General features: G+C 41.7%; 1 protein-coding gene across 1 annotated transcript in view; it reads left to right on the top strand.

The window, feature by feature from the left end:
* The window catches only part of DOCK8 (dedicator of cytokinesis 8), a 209,809-nt gene that overhangs the window by 115,126 nt on the left and 71,139 nt on the right, over positions 1 to 23,544 (top strand). The window contains exons 15-19 of the mRNA XM_008144966.3: positions 10,370 to 10,487; positions 12,450 to 12,520; positions 13,764 to 13,902; positions 18,405 to 18,506; positions 23,327 to 23,422. Coding sequence (XP_008143188.2) covers positions 10,370 to 10,487; positions 12,450 to 12,520; positions 13,764 to 13,902; positions 18,405 to 18,506; positions 23,327 to 23,422 — 526 coding nt within the window. The remainder of the gene's footprint in view (positions 1 to 10,369; positions 10,488 to 12,449; positions 12,521 to 13,763; positions 13,903 to 18,404; positions 18,507 to 23,326; positions 23,423 to 23,544) is intronic.

Here is a 23,544-nt window from a genome sequence, read left to right as displayed (position 1 = left end):
ACAAGTGTTGGCGAGGATGCGGAGAAAAAGGAACCCTCGTGCACTGCTGGTGGGAATGCAGACTGGTGCAGCCACTGTGGAGAACAGTATGGAGCTTCCTCAAAAAACTGAAAATGGAACTCCCATTTGACCCAGTAATCCCACTCCTGGGAATATATCCGAAGAAACTAGAAACACCAATCAGAAAGGATATATGCACCCCTATGTTCATAGCAGCACAATTCACCATAGCTAATATTTGGAAACAGCCTAGGTGCCCGTCAGCAGATGACTGGATCAGAAAACTGTGGTACATCTACACAATGGAATACTATGCTGCCATAAAAAAGAAGGAATTCTCATCATTTGCAGCAACCTGGATGGAATTGGAGAACATTATGCTAAGTGAAATAAGCCAGTCAATGAAAGAAAAATACAACATGATCCCACTCATTTAGGGATAGTAAAGATCAGTATAAAGTGACGAACAAAAAGATAGATACAGAGACAGTAAAGCATCAAACAGACTTTCAAATTACAGGGGGAAAGTTAGGGAGAGGTGGGGGAGTTATGAAATCAAATGAAGGACTTGTATGCATGCATATAAGCATAAACAATGGACGCAAAACTCTGGGGGGGGAGGGCATGTGTGGGTGTGGGGTGGGGGGGGGTAATGGTAAGATATGTACACATATAATACCTCAATAAAAAATATTAAAAAAAAAAAAAAAAAAAAAAAAAAGATAAAAGTAGAGGAACTCAACTTAGTGGCTAATTTTAATGTTTTTTTATGAGATCTCCATGCCTAAGCTAAAAATTATACACTTAGCAACAAGAATATCATTTCTCAGCATTTCCTAGAGTTATCGTTTTAAAAACCAAGTCTGTGGTTGCTTTTGTATAGATCCACTTGCTTGATGGGGTGAGTGACATGGGCGGTGTTTTCTCTCCTGTCAAAATTTCCTCCATGGGTTCACAGATAGGAAGCAGACCAGTTTCTTTATCTTATTAGTAGATTTACATTTCTGTTATGCCAAGGCACCAGCTTATGTCCTCAAAGATGACATACACAAATACACCATAGTCTCACTTTTGAGAAAATAAGAAAGGAGTCACACTTACACACCTTCAAATTCTGACTCATTTTCCAGCCAGGATTGGGTGAACTTGCCGCTCAGAGCAGGAACATGGGAATTCTTCTTCAGTTAATTTTATTCTATCCCTTTCCCCCTGATACAGATCTTCTGAGCTTACGTGTCCCATTATTGTCAAGGTGAGAACTTGGCAACCCTCAGTGCATCTTTGCAGAAAGCTCCCTGTGCTCCTCGGGCTAGACTCATCTCAAGCTCGGGGTTCTGTCCAGTTCTTGCATCATTGGTCTTTATGTTTCCTGGTTGAAAAACTTTTTATGTCACAGATGTTGAGCCAAATGCTACCAATGAACACACCATCCAGGACATTTAGAGGCTACCATAATTCTTTCATACCATGAGTGAGATGTTCTTACTGGGGAGAGGAAGAGAGAAGGGAGTTGATTCATTTTCCTCAGACAGGTTTTCTTTCATTTTAATGGTCACCCAACCCATGAGTGAAGAGATTGATCAATGGCCGCTTCCTCTTTTGTAGAGAGCAAACATCAAGTTAGTAGTCTGTCCTTACTTGGTAAAAAAGCAAAATGATAACAATTATCCCCAAACCCCCTCCCTACAATAGTTTGAAACCACCTCCAAAACCCAGACAAGCCTTCTCTCTCACCAAGTATCCAAAGCAGGTATATGTTTCTAGATGGAGGTAGTGGGGCATCTGGACAATTTATTTTTATTTATTCAAATAATGCAGCTGTTTCCTCCAATTCCAGTATTTTCTCCTCCAACCCAAACTGAGGCAACTAACAATATTAAAAACATCAGGAATGATCAGGCACGCATTTTAATGAATAATATTGATTTATTCGTTGTTTGTTTGTTTTTAATGGATAGAGGACCAGTAAAGGCTCTGCCCCAAACCAAAAGAAAAACAAAAGTCAGCTTCAGCAACAGCAGAAATTGGAAATTTTCTGGTATGAGTATGTGCTTTCATTAGCCGGCAGATTTGTTTTAGGAAACTATTTGCAAAGCCTGGAAAAAATGTGCTCCCTCCGTCCCTTAAAAGAACATGCAGGTTGGTGCATGTTCGTCACCCACGTGACAATTCTGACTGGCGGTCTTTTAAAATATGCAGCCCCATCTAGATTTGGCATCAAAATGATATCTTCAAACTTGAATTTTTGCTTTTTCGTAAAACCAAATATTGAAATGTGCTGTTTTTACTTGGGGTAGGTTTTCGTTAAAAATGTGTTGTTTTAGCTGAGCCGGCATGGGTTCAGTGGTTGAACTTCAGCCCAGGAACCAAGAGATCACTGGTTCGACTCCCAGTCAGGGCACGTGCCTCGGTTGCAGGCTCAATCCCAATAAGGGGGCCTGCAGGAGGCAGCCAATTGATGATGTTTCTTTATCATCAATGTTTCTATCTCTATCTCTCTCCTTTCCTCTTTCTCTAAAAATCAAGAAAAACATATTTTTTAAAAACAAAATAATTTTTTAATTTAGAAAAAAGAACACTGAAAATAGGGTTCTAATAAACCAAGCTCGATGTGTCTAACCAATTCTGAGCCTTCCCCATGTGGGAATCACAAGGAATATCCAGATAACCCACATCATGGGTTCCATGGGGGTAGCTGGGAGTTGGAAGAAAGGCAATTATCCCGTGAGCCTTTTGACTGTGTTGTCAGTGTCAAGTTTTTAAAAGCTTTAGAAAAAAATTGTGGAATAAAAATTTTGGATTTCGGTACCTTCCCATCTGCCCCTGCTCTGTCACTCTCCTTGTCACCCTAAGCATCCAGATCTTCCCCGGATCAGTGCCTCGAGATTAATAATCACCCTTTCTCCACTCGCACCTACAGTCCATAATCCATCCTCTTTGTAAGAAGAAAAGGAACCGAGTAAACTAATTCATACTAAGGTGTGAGTGAATGATATGTAAACCACTTAATACATTAAATCTGGTAAGCAGTGTTTCAAAAGAATATTTAGTAATATGGAAATCTTAATTCATAAAAGTTCAGCTAGTTCCACAAAGTATGGTTTAACTTCTTTTTTTTAATTACAGTTCACATTCAATATTATTTTGTATTCGTTTCAGGTGTATAGCATAGTGGTCAATGAAGTATTGTTTTTAAAAAATTTCAAGCAGAGTTAGAATTTTAAAGAACTTAATTTCATCGATTGATTTAAGAGAGAGAGGCAGACAGATAGACATCAATTTGTTGTTCCGCTTATTTATACATTTATTGGTTTCTTGCATGTGCCCTGACTGGGAGTTGAACCTGCAACCTTAGTGTATCTGGACGATGCACTAACCAACTGAGCTACCCTGGCAGGGCCTAGAGATTTATTTTTTCTTAAAGTGGTCAGTTTTCCACAGCAGGTTTCAAATGTTTATGTCTTTGTGATTCTTTTCACTGTGAATCTGATCCAGATAAGACCTAAGATAGTAAACATCCCAACTTTCCTATTGGGTCTTTTGCTATTGAAAAGTAGTTGGACTTTTCTTAAACAAGTGAGTGGATTTTAAGGAGAGCTCAGGTACTTTTACCTGTTTCTAAAAGAGAACATTCTCTGTGCCCCAGCTTGAGGTTCTGCTTTATTGAACAGGAGGAATGCTGATTTTCCAAGCCCTTTCTTAAGAGGAATTGTTACCTTTCTCATAAGAAGAAGGGATGGGAATTGAAGAGGTACTCTAAAAATATAGGATATGTGAGCATTTAGTCCATGTTCAAAGACAAATTATTAGTAGTAATAATAGTTGTTCAATATAAAGACACCATATCTGATGTTCAAATTGTAGTTCATCAATTGGGAAAGAATGGATTCTTTTTCCCTTCAAAATCTCTAAAAAGTGGTGTAATAACAAGTATAAGAGTTTGCTGGTTTTCTATTTGCTTTTCTTGCTCTAATTTTATTTCTGTTTTAGAGTGCATTTTTAAAAACATAACATGACTAGAAAGAGAGACTATTCGGTCATTTATTGTAGCGTTTCTAAACAATTTGGGTAACATTTTGTCTCTAGCTACTTAACTGCATTTGCTTGTTGCGGGGGTGGGGTTAGAGGTCCCCAATGTTCAGAATACAGTGCCAGCATTTACACAAAACATTGCAGCCTAGCCCACAGAGCAGAGGTTACTAAGGGGCAAGCTGCTGCTTGGGACAACACCCCCAGCGCCTCCTTCTAATCTTGTGCCACTTCCCAGGGCAGGCAGCCTTGGTGGACTCTGACTTGTGCCTAGAACAGGACTCATGCTCCGTTTTCCTTGCTGATTCCTGAAGATGGAACATTCTCTTCACCCTACACATCAGGGGTTTTCTTTCCATTTTTCACTGTTTCCTTTGTGAGTTTGTGCTTTGATTTAACCTAAAGTATTAGAAGTAGGAATAAACACAAGACATGGCATTAGACCATGGAATAACAAGACAAGGATATGGCAAATGTTTTATGTTAGTGCATTTATTTATAAACTTTCCCATTCTAAAAGGTATCTGAGTCAGCTTATGGAGATTGTAAAACAAGGCATAAAATTTCTGGTTGAAAAGAAAATAAGGAGAGGGAAATCGATCTAAACCTGGATAAGCAGAATATATCTTAAGGTTCTTGACAGTTCCTTAAAAAGTGGTTGTGCCCTAGCCAGTTTGGCTCAGTGGATAGAGCATCGGCCTGAGGACTGAAGGGTCCCAGGTTCAATTCTGGTCAAGGGCACATGCCCAGGTTGTGGGCTCGATCCTCAGTAGGGAGCATGCAAGAGGCAGCCAATCAATGAGTCTCTCTCATTATTGATATTTCTATCTCTCCCTCTCCCTTCCTCTCTGAAATCAATGAAAAAAAAATTTTTTTAAGTCAGTTGCAAATTTGACTTTGAGCTTCCTAGCAGCCAAGCAAACAAAAGGAAACACAATAAATTATAAGACTCATGTGTCCATCGAATTAAAAAAAGACCAGGTCTCAAACTTGACTGTGCATTTGACATCACCTGGGGTGTTGTTAAAATGCAGGTTCTGATTCAGCAAGTCACTGGTGAGTCCTAACAGGCCCAGGTGATTCTGATGCCGACGATGCTCCTCCCTGGACCGTTCTTAGAGTACCAAAGTCTTAGCGCTGCGTAAGTGCGCATACAACGCCTGCTCCCACCTAATATATATAGCCATGTTTGGCTTGCAGGTTTCCCTAGTAGTTCCAGAATATACCAGATATTGAGCTCTACTATTTCTAACTTCATTTGCTCTTGATGTATTGAAAATATCACAACCTCTGTCTACCACTGAGGGACAGTAGTTATTCTCATTTTCTAAGTTAACTATGTTATTTCAAACCTTTTAAAAAAAATGTTTGCTTGAGGAAACATTCTTTAGCCCTTGTAAATAATGCAATAAAAGACCACATTATAATGTTCTGGTGAGTCTGATTGTTGACCAAAGATACTGTTTATGGTTGTTCTTAGAAATAGCAATGATTATGGGCAACAGGTCAAGTATTAGCTTCAGAGCACCCAGGTCTGAACTGCACTGTGCTAGCTGTGTTACCTCCTGCAAGTTATGCATCCTCTCTGTGCTTCAGTTTTATCATCTACCTAATGAGGCTCATTGCAGTACCTGTCAAAGGTACTATTAGCTACTATTAGAATAGTGTCTTCACATAGTAAGAATTAAAAAACCTTAGCTATTTTTATTACATTTCAAATAAATTTTCCTCAAGAAATAAAATAAATTTTCCTTAAGAAATAAAATAAAATAAAATTTCCCGGCAATGAGTGTGAATGGTAAGTAAAAAACACCTCCTCAGCTGCTCACCTTGCATAAGTACCGTAAAATAAAATACCGAGATTTGCAATTTTCTTTGGAATGCTTGAATAAAAGACACCACATAACGGTAAGATATTGGTGATATTAATAGGCATTTGAATTTTGTGCTGTTGGACTCAAAGCCTGCTGTTAACAAATTACTAAAGGGAGTAAGAGGTACCAACCTTTTCCCGTAGCCTTTTAATGAGGGTATCTCGTTTGTGCAGTTGGTTTTGCTGCATTTCCACTTCCGCAAATAGTTCATCAATTCTTTGGCTCTGTCTTTGCAAAAAGGGCTAGAGAGGGGGAGTTTTAAAGCACAAGGAAAGAAAAAGAAATTACTTTGAAATTGCCAGAAGAGGTTGGCGAGCTTTTTCTATATAAAGCTGTTTCAGCAGTTCCCGCAGAGAGCCAGGCGCTAATTGCCTAGCTAGTCTACTTCACCCCAGTGCATATTGCTAGTGGTCGCTATAAAACCATCAAGCTAGAAGAAAACTAATAAAATAGAAAAACCGATTTCTTGGTCTTTTATCCTTTCCCTTCCTGATATCTATATCCAAGAACCTTTTTAAGATCGCCCCCTAAGTCCCAAAGCACCTGACCACATCATTTAAAACATATTAGGATGCACCCACTTTCTCGTTTGTTATGTATACTTTATATATAACTTTATAGCAGTCTGCAAAGTAGGAGGAAGTAATTTTCACCTGTAGGTTAAATTCAGTAGAGTTGTTGTTGACTAATTGAGAAAATGTTGCAGTTGGTAAGCATTTAATTTAAAATGCATTGGTTTTGGTTTTGAGCTTTTACTTTTTGCATTTTGGAGCTGATTACTTTTGAATGCACAGACATTTTTGTGGAATCCTAAAATGTTCATAGATACTAGGCTCTGTGCTTATCATCCTGAGAGAACTAAGGCCCTGCTCACAGCCCAGTCCCAGGTCACAGCAGGAAATCATCAAACACACGCTTGTACGGAAATGGATTTTAGTGATTAGATGGAACTAGTCAAAAAATACTAGTTTTAAAGGATTGTTCCACTTACTATCTTCTTTGGTAAGGGCCACTAATCACAGGTCTCCAGATAAGCCCGTCTTCCCTGGGAGAACAGCAGCTTAAATTACGGGCATTCCTGACATTCAAAAGACTGTAGAGGTACCCTAGGCCGCGGAATCAGCAATTTTTTGTTTTGTCTTTTAAAAAGTACATATTTGATATTAGTACCCTATTACAGCTTTTGTATTGAAATAAGAGAAAGAAAAACCAAAATTCACACCAAGTTCATTCAAAAATCGTATTTACTTTTTTCATTTGTCCATATCATCTTCTAGCCCTAACCCTTTCATGCATATTTAATTTTTGAATATTTGCAGCCCTGTCATAGATAACATTTTATATCCTGAATTTTCACTCAACGTTATGACTACAAGCCATGTGATTCACTTCAGTCTCACTTTCAAAAAGATACATACCAGTAAGAAGCACCAAGGATTGTTTGACTTTGAACAACTGCCATTACTCCTTTGACTCTCTGGAAATCCCAAGGCCGTGTACATAAAACGTTCTCAGAGAATTCAAACATGGTTTAGGTTGCCATTACCAGCAATGGCAGATACATTAGCATTCGCATCAATAGGGTTAATCTGCACCATCACTCTTCTTACCCCGGCTTTCTCACGGCGGAATTATTCCAACTTTATGAATCTTACTTTGGGAGTCTGTTTTCCAAAAGAATAGTATTTCTACTTAAAATTATTTTAAAATAGTATTAAAATCATATTTTCTTTCCAATAAAATAATGGTCAACTAAAATTACCAGTAATGATCTACTCACCATAATGTCATCCATCACTTCTGCCAGAGAAAGCCCACCTGCCTTGAAGAACACAGCATCCTCATTCTTCTGCTCCAGCAAGTTTAGCCTCTCATTGAATTTCTCTCTGTCCTTCATCCCTGCAACCATCTGATGCTGGAGCTCAGCAACCAGCTGATGGAGGTCTTCATTCCTCTTGTCGAGCTGCTCAGCTCTCCTCTCCAGGTCCTCTTTCTTTCTCCCCTGCTGGCTGACTTGAGTTAGAAGCTCAACTAAAGAGGTATTCAGAGAGTCCAGCTGTTTGAACAGATAGCCAATGTGATTTTTGCTGTAGCTCACTTGCATCTTGAGCTCCGCTCCAAGCTGTAGAAGCCCCTGAGAGAGGACATTGATGTCATCTTGGGAATAGGGGACAGGGGTATGTCTTTCTCTTGGTCTCTTTGCACTGGATAAAGAATAGGCTAAACTGAGGAGAAGCCAAACTGATGTTTTTTGCATTGTGGCTTTGAAAGATTTCACGGTCCCTTGGGGGAACCTCTTTTCAGCAAAGAAAGTAGAAGATGGTCCCAAGACAGTAAAGAGCAGAAAGAGTTTGCTCTAAGAATGACCAAATTCCACAACAGTATCCTCTAACTTCCTGGAGCTGCTAAATCACAGCCGTTTATAAATTAGTTAAGAGGCTATTGCTGAATCAGTGGAAAGAATCTGGAGTTTCCAAAACAGTTTGTAATCGAGAGAAGCCATCTGAAGTAGCTCTGGAAGAACATCGTTGATGAATACCAAATGTCCTGTTCTTTGTTGTGATGCATATGACTGAAGAAAACCATTTTTCTTGGGGAAAGATGAGATTAAACTAAATGCCTTGCACATACACTGGGCCTGTAGGTATTAAAGGAGTTTCCAAGATAATTTTGCTATACGAAGTGATTCCTGTTTTGGTTATGGGCTATCCTCTCAAAAATCATTATATAATTGTCAGGATTTTCTCTAGATAATATGAGACACTTAATTTACCACATATAAATTATATGCACCTATTTATCAGTTTGTTAATAATTACTCTTATCTGGTTTAGGCTCTGTGGGTTATTGACTGTGCAGGCAGATCTTCCCTCCCAATGGAAAACATTATTTTTTTAATATTCCTTTCTTTAAAAGCATGCTGATTTAACAGAACATGTCACTTGGTATATTTGCCATTAAGAAATAGGATGAACGTGGGAAAATGCATCTTCTTAAAAAAATGTGTAGGCAAAGTTATTTAACCTCCCTGAGAGTCTAGCCTTGCAGAAAGGGATGTTGAACTAAATTCTCTCGAAGCTCCCCTTAGCTTTGTACTCTGTGGAAAGTGTATTCAGTACCAGGCAGGACACGGAATGCCCGTGGTGATGTTTAAACGTAGGGGTCAGCAACCCCTTTGGAAGCAATGTGCAAAATTGTTGACCAGTGTTGGGGGATGTGTGAGACAGGTGGGTGGTGGCCCTGTATTGGAATGTAGGAGAGGAGTGTAGTGACAGCTAACTTGCTTAACCAGTCTGGCAGGGCTATTACTGTTGTGATTTACACAGACCCTTTCATCTAGCTACTTCAAAGCATTTTAGAAACTCGGGCTCATTATTTCTTCAAGCACAGCATAAAGAAAGGTTGATTGGTGTCTCTCCAATTAATTCAAAGATGAAGAACTATATAGAACTAAAAGGGATTCTTCCCAAAGTACACTACATTGCAGAAGGGCAATACATTATATATACATACATACATATATATAAAGAGTTTATCACAGCTTTATAATATTTAAAAAAAGGAAATCATCTAAATGCTTCTTCTTAGAGACTAATATAAATTATGGCACACTCATAATATAGGATATCATGTATCCATTAATATCATGTTTATTAAGAATATTTGCTCTTCCCATAAGCAGCCTGAGGTGATCTCTGAAAATGGTTCTCTATTCACTTGACCCAGAAAACCCCACAAAATCATGCAAATCGAGAGATTCAGATCTTCGTGTTCACTTTAAGAACACACATGAAACTTCCCAGGCCATCAAGGGTATGCATCTCAGAAAAGCCACCAAGTATGTGAAGGCTGTCACTTTACAGAAGCAATGTGTGCCATTCCATGGTTACAGTGGTGGAGCTGGGGTCGGGGAGGGATGCCCAGGCCAAACAGTGGGGCTGGGTGCAGTGTCAGTGACCCAAAAAGAGTGCTGAATTTTTGCCTCGCGTGCTTAAAAATGCAGAAAGTAGCACTGAACTTCAGGGTTTAGATGTCAGTTCTCTGGTCATTGAGTACATCCAGGTGAACAAAGCTCCCAGGATGTTGCACAGAACTCAGAGCTCAAGGGCGGATTAACCCTCACACCAGCTCTCCCTGCCGCATGGAGATGGTCTTTCCCATAAAAGAGCTGGTTGATGACCCGGAGATTCTACTTCTGGGAATCTATCCAAAGAAACCTGAAACACACCCAGGACCTTAAGACTCTCTCAGCTGCAGCAGACACATCTTTATAGGTAACAAAAGAAGAACACTGTTGGTTATTATCAGATGACTGCGGCTGAGGAGGCAGAAGCAGCAGTATCTCACTCACTCCTCCAAAAATAATTCACTTCTGAAAGGAAAACCTCCTTCAGAAAAGTCTCCTCTTGATTGGTTAAAACAAGCCCTAGGTCTTATTCACTGGTTCTCGGTCTTCTCTTTTCCAGAAACCTTCTCTATGTCTACCCACAGAGGCTGAACTTCACTAACAAGCTCGCTTCTGCCCGGAACATTACAATCAAGATCCAGTTCATGTGTGGAGAGGATCCGAGCAACGCTATGCCGGTAAAGACAGAAGTAAACATTTGCCTCAAACCAGGGCGTGCTGAACTTCCCTTGTCCATTCACGCGGACAGAACCCAGGGCTCATGAGCATGCCGAGTATGTCTGTCTATTCAGGACAGCGCTACTCAGCCTGTGCAGAGGCCTTAGTGGCTAGTGCAGTATTGGTCCCAGCATGCTGAAGGGGAAACAGGGTCAGTCTACATTGCAAGTCTCTTTCCTAACTTATTCCATAAGGAGCTATGAAATTTGGACATGCAGATTACATTAGAGGACTGGAAAATATCGTAAAGTCCACGCCACCCTCACAGCATGAGAAGTAGACAGACAGACCCAGTGTGTCCGCCGTGTCAGCTGCACTTCCAGATGTGCACTGGCAGGCAGCAGGCAGCTACGCACATCCAGTCCACCTCGAGAGAGATGTGAAGCATGCCTAGGAATCAGAAACACATGCCACCTCAACACATTTTGGGTCTGGATCCTCATCCTGAGGCAAAATATAAATCAAGTAGTAAATATATAATGCAGTGTTCTCTAAGAAAACGAAAATGCCAGAATTTGTATTTTTTAAATCATCTGCTGCAAATGCTGTTAGCTGTTTCTATTTTCTGTAAGTCATAGAATTCAATTACTAAACCTTTCTACTGAAACAATTTTTTTCAGGGCTTCCATTCTCCAAATATTTTCTTCTTCTTTTTTTTTTTTAACCATCCTTCTAATGCCTCACCTAGCTTTCCAGTGCAAGGCCTTCTCTTGCAGTGGTGGTAGGAAAGAAATCCTAGAGGAGGACTCCCCCGATTCTCTCTGCTCTGGCTCATGGCAAGTCCACCAGAGCTGCCGGGTCTGGCTATGCAAATCCTGAATGGAACCAAGTGCCCAGCCAGGGATGAGTGGGGGCCAAACTCCAGCCTGTTCTCTAATCACTGAGGGATTATTGCATCTAGTAAAAAGGGCTCTTTTTTCTTTGTCCAGAGGTGAATCCACTTGACAAATCATGCACCGTTAAGGCTGAATGAAGCCCCAGAGGTGTCCTTTCTAAATAGCCCAAACATGTGGACAGGGAAGGTCCTGTTCACCCCAGTGACCAGTCCCATGTCTTTGGAAAAGAGGCCATGACCAGGGATCTTTAACGGATGTGACTTTGCCCAAAAATATAGACCTCTAGGCAGTGAGGCAGAGTGGACAGGGCACTGGTTTCCCAGTCTCACAAACTTATGGCCCTTGGGGCCTCACTCCACCCTTCATAGCCAGTTATTTTGCATCCGTGTGGTTGGGCTGGTCATAGAACTCAGCACTCTTTCTTTTCTTTTTCTTTTATTGTCTAAAGTTTTACATATGTTTCCTTTTTCCCCAATTGATCGACCCCCGCCCCCCAGCCATTTCCAACCCGGGCAAGCCCCCAGTGTCTGTGTCCATTGGTTATGCTAATATGCATGCATACAAGTCCTTTGGTTGCTCTCTAACCCCCCTCCCCTGCCATTTGTCTCTAGATCGATCTATTCTTGTTCATCTAATTATGTTGATCATTATATCCCACATATGAGTGAGATCATGTGATATTTATCTTTCTCTGACTGGCTTATTTCGCTTAGCATAACGTTCTCCAGTTCCATCCATGTTGTTGCAAATGTTAAAAGTTCCTTCTTTTTTATAGCTGCATAGTATTCCATTGTGTAGATGTACCAGTTTTTTAATCCACTCATCTGTTGATGGGCACTTAGGCTGTTTCCAGATCTTAGCTATTGTAAATTGTGCTGCTATGAACATAGGGGTACATATATCCTTTCTGATTGGTGTTTCTGGTTTCTTGGGATATAATCCTAGGAGTGGGATTACTAGAACTCAGCACTCTTAACTTACACAGTATAGCTGTATGAGAACAGAACGTCCTATTGGGCTGATGATGGTTGGTTTCATATACCCAAATATCACTGTTAATTTGGTCCTTTCTATATTGGTCAATAGGTCATCTTTGGAAAATCCAATGGGCCTGAATTTCTGCAGGAAGTGTACACAGCTATCACATACCATAATAAGTAAGTGTATTGCAGAGTTCTAAACATATGTCAAGATTGTTTCATTATTTGGTGGCTTTTCTGAATCCCCTAGTGATTCCTTCCTGTGGTTTTTATAATTCAGGGACAGAGGAAATTCATGCAGGTTACATGATTCTGTGTTGCAGATGCACAGTTTTTGCCACTAACTAAGATTGAGAGAAGAACATATCCTCAAGAACCTCATAGTGTTTTGATTTTCTGGAGCCTTCTATCTAGTATGATACAGAGAAGTTTTAAGGTGTTAAATAAATACATTTCTTTTTTAAAAAAATATATTTTATTGATTTTTTGCAGAGAGGAAGGGATAGGGATAGAGAGCTAGAAACATCGATGAGAGAGAAACATTGACCAGCTGCCTCCTGCACACCCCCCACCGGGGATGTGCCCACAACCAATGCACATGCCCTTGACCGGAATTGAACCTGGGACCTTTCAGTCTGCAGACCGACGCTCTATCCACTGAGCCAAACCGGTTTCGGCTAAATACATTTCTTAACTTGCTTTGAAATACTGGAGGGGGCCAGAAACAAAATCGAGCTCTCGTCTACACCACTCCACACCTACACCACTACCTGTTTAAGAAAAATTAAATTGACCAAAGGGGAAATGGAGCACTCATTATTATGTGGGTAAATTGAGTTCCAAATAGTGTGTAAATTATTCCATTTTACAGGTAAGAGAGGGAAATCTGTACAGGGTCAAACAGACTTGGCCCATTTAAGTCTTCCTTTAAACCCTCGTTCCTGGGTTGGGTTGAGGAGTAAGTGAGTAAGGTACACGAAGCCCTTGGTAAGGTATCTGGGACTTTGTAATTCAGCAAAATCAGGTTCCTTTTCCTCCTGCTTCATTCATTTGTTTCTCCAAAATCCTTTGATGTGCCTGTCTCTGTTCTCAGGGTAGAGACAGAAAATGAGGTCACAGCAGGACATTGAACCTCATCCCCTTTTCAAATTAAGTTGTTGGATTTTTCCATTGTGTGTGGAAATTGTCCACCCCCACGCCCAAAGTCTTTAGTTTCTAAGTGCCCTTATGTAAGTGAAGTATATCTAGTGACATAAGCTTGGTCTCAAGGACTTCCAGCCAAGTAGAATGCTGTAAAATGAAAAGCAAAACACCAAGCAGACAAATTCTGAGAAGTAAAGGGTCTGTTGCATTATAATTTAGTCAGAGAAGTCGTCTTTCTTGCTAAAAGTTATGTGTGTATAATGTGCTTTTGAAACAGGTCTCCAGACTTCTATGAAGAAGTGAAAATTAAGCTCCCTGCTAAGCTCACAGTAAATCACCACCTCCTGTTCACCTTCTATCACATCAGCTGTCAGCAGAAGCAAGGAGCCTCCATAGAAAGTCTCCTGGGATATTCAGTGAGTCGTTTTCAACTTGCCAATTCACACTGCAGTCCTTGGTGCATCCAAGGTCCCTGCAGAGATAAACAACTAAATTCTATTCAATTGCTTTTTTCCTGTCACAAGTAACAGAATGTACCAAAACAGATTATAGCAAAGAGCAGAGATGACTTGACTTAGCAAATGACAAATTTCAGGAACAGAAAGCTAGTGGGAGATAGATATTGAAAGAACACACATTTATCTAAAAATAATAAATAAAATAAAAAGCATTGTGACATCAAAATTACAACTAAACTACAGAACAGCCATCATTCAGAATTGCCTAAAGTCTAGCTGAGTGAATACAACTAGGGATTTAACCCTTTGCACTTGCTTGCTTTTTTCTGATTCCTTTATTCTAATGCTAACCGTATTGAGTCACACTCGACTTCCGGTGCAAAAGGTTAAAGAAGAAGCCACATTGAGATTAAAGCGGGGGAGGGGAGAGATGCAAAATGGGCTGTTCCCACACCCACATGTGGCAGGTAAAAATCAGGAGGAATATCTTGGTGGAAAAGCCCCCTCCTGAGGAGTGAGGGGTCCCAACCCCAAAGTAGGCCCCTCCAAGCCCAGGGTTCCAGTGCCAGCAAGAGAAGTTCCCATGACTTCTAGTTGTAAAAGCCAACAGAGATTGTGGCTGAGTAAGACCTAGGGCTCCTAGAGTCCTAGGCATTCCTCTTAAACGGCCCATTCATGTCTTACTTAGACTTAGTCCCTGTGAGATCCAGCAATTGGGCAGCAGCTCAAAAGGCACCAGGAACACCAGGGAGGAACTGAATTGTCTGGCATCAGGGTGAGAACTGGAGGGGCAGCTTTCTCCAAGACAGAAGTGCTGGCAGAAGCCATTGTTCCTTTTCTGAGCCCTCCCCTCACAGAGCCAGCAGGCAGGCCCCATATCAACCTGGCTATCACTGTTCACTGCACCCCAGTGGTTCCCCTGGAGACCCCAACCCACCCAACTTGTGGACTCATCCTAGCTGTTTCCAGTTGCTTTTCCATACAAATGGCCTGTCTTGGCTCATGCTTTTTATTTTCCTAAAATCTCTCAAACAAGCAGCATCTGGCCTCAGTGTGCCTTGTGTCTCTAGCTAATTGGCCCCAGGCCCAGCATTAGCAGCAGTTGGCCTTGGTTCACAGCTTGGCCTTACTAGGGCACCTCCAAACCTAGTCCAAGTAGCAGCCATCTGAAGATCACTTTGTGACTCATGTCAGATGGCCCTGGGCAGAACACCGGTGGTAGTTGACCTTGGTCTGCAACTCCCAGGAGGCCCCAGAACCAGCGAACTCAGTAGACAGCTTCAGGCCACATCGAAGTACCACCCAACCACCTCCACAAGCTACACACTAAAGGAGTCAGCAGGCACCAGAGCCCTGCTGAAGTAAGTCCTCCTCTGTGGGTTGGGCCCTTACACGGCTGATCCTCCATGGGAGCTGGTCCTCCTGGCTGCTCTAGACATAAATCCCTCTCAATGACATGCCAATAGCAATCAAGGTTCAAATACAACAGAAGAGTGTACACAGCCCACACATTGGGGGTGTACGTCAAATGCCCAGCTTGGGTGATCGAGGAGTCTGTGCCATTGGGTCCGACAGACACCTAATACATAAGGCCACTCTACCAAGCCTGGGAGCCATAGCAGCTCTATATAATACATAGAAACAAAAACAGGGAGACTGCCAAAATGAGAAGACAAAGGAACATGTCCCAAATGAAAGAACAGAATAAAACTCCAGAAAAAGAACTTAACAAAATGGAAATAAGTAATCTACTAGATGCAGAGTTCAAAACACTGGTTATAAGGATGCATAATGAACTTAGTGAGAACCTCAACTGCATAAAAAAGGACCAGTCAGAAATGTAAGATACACTAACTGATATGAAGAATAATTTATAGAGAATCAACAGTAAAGTATATGAAGCTGGGAATCAAAACAGAAATTTGAAATATAAGGAAGCAAAATAACACCTAATCAGAACAGCAAAAAGAAAAAAGAATTTTAAAAATTGAGAATAGTGTAAGGAGCCTCTGGGATAACTTCAGTTGTACCGACATTCACATCATGGCAGTGCTAGAAGGAGAAGAGAGAGAGTAAGAAATTGAAAACCTATTTGAAAAAAATAATGACAGAAAACTTCCCTAACCTGGTGAAATAAATAGACATATAAGTCCAGGAAGCACAGAGTCCCAAACAAGATGACAAAGAGGCCCACACCAAGACACAGCATAATTAAAATGCAAAAGTTTAAAGACAAAGAATCTTAAAAGCAGCAAGAGAAAAGCAGTTACCTACAAGGGAGCTCCCATAAAACTGTCTGCTAATTTCTCAATAGAAACTTTGCAGGCCAGAAATATTCAAAGGGATGAAAAGCAAGGACCTACAGCCAAGATTACTCTACCCAGCAAAGCTATCATTTAGAATCAAAGGACAGATAAAGCTTCTCAGACAAGAAAAAAGCTAAAGGAGTTCATCACCACCAGACCAGTATGACATGTAATGTGAAAGGGTTTTCTTTAAGAAAAAGAAAAAGATAAAAAATATGAATATTAAAATGGCAATAAATAAATACCTATCAACAATTGAATCTAAAAACAAAATAAAAGAACAAGTGGAACAGAAACAGGCTCATAGATACAGAGAACATTTTGATAGTTGACAGATGAGAAGTAGGTAGGGAAATGGGTGAAAAAGGTGATGGGATTAAGAAGTACAAATTGGTTGTTACAAAATAGTCATGGGATGTAAAGTACAGCATATGGAATATAGTCAATAATATTCTAATAACTGCATGATGTCAGATGGGTGTGAGATTTATCAGGATGATCATCTAGTAAGTTATATAATATCTAATCACTGGGGAGTACACTGAAACTAAGATAATATTGTATGCGAACTATAATCCTATCTAATAAAAGAGTGATATGCAAATTGACCATCACTCCAACACACAGATGGCTGCCCCCATGTGGACACAAGATGGCCACCACAAGATGGGCCAGCAGGGGAGGGCAGTTGGGAGGGACCAGGTCTACAAGGGCGGGCAGTTGTGGGTGATCAGGACAGGAGTGGAGAGCAGTTAGGGGGAACCAGGCCTGCAAGGGAGGGCAGTTGGGGGCAATCAAGCCTGCAGGGGAGAGCAGTTAGGGGTGACCAGGCCAGCAGAGGAGGGAAGTTGTGGGCGACCGGGCCTGCAAGGAAGGGCAGTTGCGGGGGACCCAGGCCTGCAGGGGAGAGCAGTAGAGGGGGACCAGGCCTGCAGGGGAGGGCAGTTGGGGGGGACCAGGCCTGCAGGGGAGGGCAGTTGGAGGGGACCAGGCCTGCAGGGGAGGGCAGTTAGGGGTGACCATGCCTGCAGGGGAGGGCAGTTAGGGGTAATCAGGCTGGCAGGGGAGTGGTTAGGGGGTGATCAGGCTAGCAGGCAGAAGCGGTTAGGGACAATCAGGAAGGCAGGCAGGCAAGCAGTTGGAAGCCAGTAGTCCTGGATTGTGAGAGGGATGTCCGACTGTCCGTTTAGGCCCAATCCTATCGGGATCGGGCCTAAACGGGCAGTCAGACATCCCTTGAGGGGTCCCAGATTGGAGAGGGTACAGGCTGGACTGAGGGACACCCCCCCCATGCATGAATTTTGTGTACCAGGCCTCTAGTTGAAAAATAAAAAATGATTTATATTAAAAAATTTCTAAGTTAAAAAATAAAACCTGTTAATTCAGTGATATTTCAAAGTCTGTTAAAATTGGCCATTGAAGTACTGGGTATGTTGTATTGTTGTATTTATAGTTTTAGTATCCATTTGCAAGGTTTGTGTGTCTCTAAATATATTATTTGAAGATATCATTATTTTTTAAATTACAGAGAGTATTTTAATACAGAAATGTACCATTGGGAGATATATATTGACTATATACTTGTTTACCATGCATTTAGAATAAACAATAGTATGTAGAAACATTTTAAAGCATTGCAATATCTATTATTTTTAAATTTTATACATATGCTTTACATGCAGGGTGGGCAAAAATAGGTTTACAGCTGTTTGTATGGAAAATTATACAATAATTAATAAGAAATAATACAAAAATAAACTCTGATTCGCATACTCACAACTATAAACCTACTTTTGCCCCACCTGGTATATATAAAACTAGCTCTTTTTTTTTTTTCTCCAAGGAGAAAAAAGTTGTTTCTTTAAAAAGTATAAAAATTTAACATAAGCATTGATGTTGTTCAGAGACACACAAACATTAGCTTTAAATAAAAATGCTACTACTTTGGCTCTGAAAGCAGTAAATCATTGATATTACCTCAAGAGCTCTCACAGAATTTAAAATGCAAAGAACTTGACAGAAATTACTGCCAAAAAGAGTCCTGGTCAATATCTAATCATCGTTTAGTTGCATTTGATTATTGTGAGCTAGATAAATTGCGAGAGTTATATGTAGTAATAAATTCCACTTTATTCTCTACATCATCTATTTCAGTGGCTGCCAATTCTCTTAAATGAACGTCTTCAAACTGGATCCTACTGTCTCCCAGTTGCCCTGGAAAAGCTGCCCCCCAACTACTCCATGCATTCTGCAGAGGTAACCAGCAAGCTGGCCGTCAGCTGTTTCTTGTCCAGCCGTGATCTTGGACCACCTTCCCAGATCCACTTCCCAGTGCCTTCAACAGGACTGAGGATGCTCAGCATGTGTTTGGGAACAGTCATCTGTCAGCATACGGTGTTTTCTGGGAACACATGGGTCTGATAGATGGGAAAAACAACTAGCCATGAAAAAAACATTCATTTAGACATCACCAATTCAGAACACTTAGTAAATGCAGCCTGCGCCAGAGGCAGTATTGCCTTGCAAAAAGGGATTCACAAATAATGTAATGTGAAAGGGGAGGCAAATGGAGCCCACTTATGATAACAGCTGCTCTCAGCACGGATCCTTATAAAAGGTTCCTGGGCGAGATTCCATCAGTTTCTCCTCGGGGTCAATTGTCACTGTCCCCAGATGGATAGTGGGGTTTTTATTCCTTTGCCAATGCCAGTAGCCTGCCCCTCCTCCTGTTTCCTGCACTGCCTCTCGCCCCATTAGAAGGGAGCCTAGTAGACTCACCATTCTGACCACACCAGCACTAGCTCTCATATTCTCAGTCTGGTTGGTGGAGGTTTATTTCGATAGTAGTATTTTGAAGAAAATCCCAGACATCATAGCATTTCATCCTATATAATAAAACCCTAATATGCAAATCGACCAAACGACTGGTCGCTATGACACACCCTGACCACCAGGGGGGCAGACACTCAATGCAGGAGCTGCCCCTTGGTGGTGAGTGCGCTCCCACAGGGGGAGCACTGCTCAGCCAGAAGCCGGGCTCATGACTGGCGAGCGCAGCGGCAGCAATGTTAAGGACCCCTCAGGGGATGTCCACGGGAGCGGGCCTAAGCCTCTGAGGGATCCCAGACTGCGAGAGGGCTGAGGGACACCCCCCCCCCACCCCAGTGCACGAATGTTGTGCACCAGGCCTCTAGTTCATACATATTCTAGTGTGTATCTTCAAAGATAAGGGCTCTTTTTTTGAACCATTGTTGTATCTTAAAATTAATAATTCCTTAATATCTTCAAATATCCAGTTAGTAATCAAATTTTCAATGATCTCCTTAATGTCATATTTTTATTTACAGCTGTTTGTTTGAATCAAGATCCAAATAAGGTCCATACATTGCTATTTGTTGACTTGTCTTTAAGACTCTTTTAATCTATAGATCCCCCTTCATCTCTTTTGGGTTATTTATTATTATAATTTTCAGGTTGAAGAATTTCCCAGGAATTTTATTTTCATTCCAACCTTAATAGTCAACTTTCTTCCCTACTCTGACTACCCATCCATCATCCCCAGGTTATTCCATTTTTCTCTAATTTCTGTTTTTCTCTGGAGAGAGAATCTTCCTTTGCCCTGGGCCACAGTTGTGTGCCCAGCTTTAGACCAAAACTGCTCTCCTCAGAACCACCTGAGATCAGCCTGAGTGTGTTCACAGACATGCCCTGATTACTCTTTATGATTTGGATACACAGGCCCTTCTGATGCCCTCATAGCCGCCTTTTCATCATGCACATTCTAATTTCTTAGAACCCTTAATTATCTTCTTAATGCTGCAGAGCATACCTGGGTTTTAGGAACAAACAAATTTGGATCCAAAATCCAGACTCTGCTACTCCCTAGCTGTGTGAGCATACATGGGTGAATTGCTTACCCTCTCTGTGTCTCAGCAATGAAACCTCACCCTTACCTGTCCATAAGGTTGCTGTGGATGTTAAATGAAATAATGCATATCAAGAAACAAACTCTATGCTGAAGTAAATATTATTTTTTATTCTTCTTGCCCCAAACTATCTTTATAGATATACCCTCAGCCTCTCCTAATATCCTGAAGACTTAATACTGTCCAATACAGTTGCCACTAGTCGTGTGTGGCTATTAAAATGTGGCTTGTCCAGCCCAGCTGGTGTGGCTCAGTGGTTGAGAATCGACCTGTGAATCAGGAGGTCACAGTTCTATTCCTGGTCAGGCCACAGGCCCAGGTTGCGGGCTTATCCCCAGTGGGGGGGGGGGGGGGGGGGTGTAGGAGGCAGCCGATCAATGATTCTCTCTTATTGATGTTTCTACCTCTCTCTCCCTCCCTTCCTCTCTAAAATCAATGAAATCCTACCTAATAAAATGGTAATATGTAAATTACCATCACTTCACTACGCCCACGATTGGGCCAGCGGGAGGTGCAGGGAGCAGGACTCGGGGTGGCCGGGGTAGCCGATTGGGCCAGCGGGACGCTGAGCTCGCATCGCCAGCGGCGGCACAAGCTCAGCGTCTACGCCATGGCTGTGCTGCGGAACAGAAGGGGCCTCTGGGGCAGCAAGCTCACGTCCCGCCGAGGACCATCAAAAGCGGGGGAGCTGGGTGCCTGTCTGCTCTGGCACCAGGCCTTTTGGAAGCCTCCGCCGCGCCGGAGGCTTCTGAAAGGCCTGGTGCACCAGCGGACAGGCACCCAGCTCCCCCGTGATCGAAAGCGAAAGCGTGTATGGGACCCTACACGTGCATGATTCAATCATGCACTGGGCCTCTAGTATATAGATAGATAGATAGATAGATAGATAGATAGATAGATATAGATATAGATATAGATATAGATATAGATATAGATATAGATAGATATAGAGATATATGGCTTGTCCAAACTGGAATGTAATGTAAGTCTAAAATACAAACCCGATTTCAAAGTCTTAGTAGAAAAAAAGTATGTAAAATATATCATTCATAATTTTTATAGTGACTACATATTGAAACAATAAACTTTAGGCTATATATTTAATAACATAATTAAATATAATAATCAATATTCTTTAGGCTATATATTTAAGCTATCTATATTAAAATTACTATCACATGTTCCTTTAAATTTTTTAAATGTGGCTACTAGAAAATTTTAAGTGACATGTGTCTCACAATATATTTTTTAGTGGACAGTGCTGCTTAAGGTCGTAGGTGGCAGCCTCCAGCATCCCCAGGAGTTGGACTCACTGACAGTGAGTGCCGGGTCCTGGTGGACTTGTTCCCGCTGGAGATTGCCCACTGAAGGTCACAGCTGCTCCTCCGCCCCACAGATCAGTGGCATTCTGGGACGCACGCCCAATGTCTTCATATCTTCTGGTTCTCAAAAGAAGTTAGAAAAATAGGCTTTCATGTGAAATTTTCTGACTTTTAAATGTTGGCAACAAATTCAAAAAAGTTTCCAACACTGAGCCCAACGGAATTTGTCCGTGGGTTGGATCCAGCTGTGACCCCTGTTTGTGACTCTGTCTTAGATATTTCCAAAAGTACTCCCCCCATCCACCCATCCTACCCTTGTAAATACAGCATCCTGCCATTAAAGTGCAAGAGATGCCCTTGCCACGTTGCCCAGTGGTTAGAGTGTCAGCCTGCTCACCGAAGGGTCAAGGGTTTGATTCCTGGTCAAGGGTACATACCTGGGTTGCAGGAGGCACCCAGTCTATGTGTGTCTCTCACATCAATGTCTCTCTCTCTCTGCGTCTCTCTCTCTCTGTGTGTGTCTCTCTCTGTCTGTCTCTCTGTCTCCCTCCCTCCCTTCCATTCTTTCTAAAAATCAATGAAAAAAAATATCCTTGGGTGAGAATTAACAAAAAAAAAAAATAAGGCAAGAGATGCAAAATCCACACTCACGTGGCTGTGTCAGACTAGGCCTCCTCACCCAATGCTGTATGATGTCTCCTGAGGAAGATAATTCCATGGGAATTTAAGGCAAGAAATGGCCTCTTAGGATTACAGAGCTATTAATACATAAATGACATAAAAGAGTCACTTAAAGTAATTAAACCAGGAGCCTAGCAGGACTGCTGCTTGGAAACGTCTTGTTAAAAGGGAAAGTAATTGCAGGTGCTCAAAAGCATTAAAATTTTATGTCGTGTAAAGATACTCTAGGCTTTGTCTTGATATTCCTGATTAATGGGGAAATCACCAACATATTACTCTATTTCAATTCCTAGAATCAAGGATTTATCAATGCTGGGTGGGAGCTTACAGACAGATCTCTCAGTTCAAATCCATCATTTCAGCAAAGAAAATAAAGGCCCAGAGAGTTTAATTGAGTTGGCAAAGTAAAAGTAACTAGTTTAGGCCCTAACCGGTTTGGCTCAGTGGATAGAGCATCAGCCTGCGGACTCAAGGGTCCCAGGTTCGATTCCAGTCAAGGGCATGTAACTTAGTTGCGGGCACATCCCCAGTGGGGGGTGTGCAGGAGGCAGCTGACTGATGTTTCTCTCTCATCAATGTTTTTGGCTCTCTCTCCCTCTCCCTTCCTCTCTGTAAAAAAATCAATAAAATATATATTTTTTAAAAAGTAACTAGTTCAGGACAGAACAGAACTTGAACATAGAGCTTCTAACTCCAAGGCCAATTCTATTAGTTTTCCAGGGAGTTTTATATTTGTACTAGAGGCCCGGTGCACAAAATTTGTGTGCAGGGGAGTGAGGGGGTCCCCTCAGCCCAGCCTGCACCCTCTCACAATTCAGGACCCCTCAGGGGATGTCTGACTGCCAGTTTAGGCCTGACGCCACAATCTGGGACTGCTGGCTCCTAACTGCTTGCCTGCCTGCCTGATCACCCCTAACCACTCTGCCTGCCTGCCTGATCTCCCCTAACCACCTCTGCCTCGGCCCCCGCTGCTGCAGCTTCGTCCAGAAGGATGTCTGGAATGACATCCAGAAGGTCATTCAGCTGTCCGGTCTAATTAGCATATCATGCTTTTATTATTATAGATAACCCTGACATTTACAGCACTGCTTGCTAGTATTTAGAAAAAGGGATTGAATTGCTAATCTTTTTTTTTTCTTTAACACAGAAAGTCCCTTTACAGAATCCTCCCATTAAATGGGCTGAAGGACATAAGGGAGTGTTTAATATTGAAGTGCAAGCTGTTTCTTCCGTTCACACCCAGGTAAGGAACACCGAGGTCCACTTCTCTTCAGAGCCAGGAGGCCCATAGTGAAGATGGGGGCACAGCAGAGAACCTTCTAAGGACAGCCCAGTAACAGGCCAATGAAAATCACTGTGCACGAA

This window comes from Eptesicus fuscus, chromosome 15, assembly GCF_027574615.1.
Source record: "Eptesicus fuscus isolate TK198812 chromosome 15, DD_ASM_mEF_20220401, whole genome shotgun sequence".
NCBI classification, from domain to species: Eukaryota; Metazoa; Chordata; class Mammalia; order Chiroptera; family Vespertilionidae; genus Eptesicus; species Eptesicus fuscus.
This window is presented reverse-complemented; position numbering and strand designations above follow the sequence as displayed.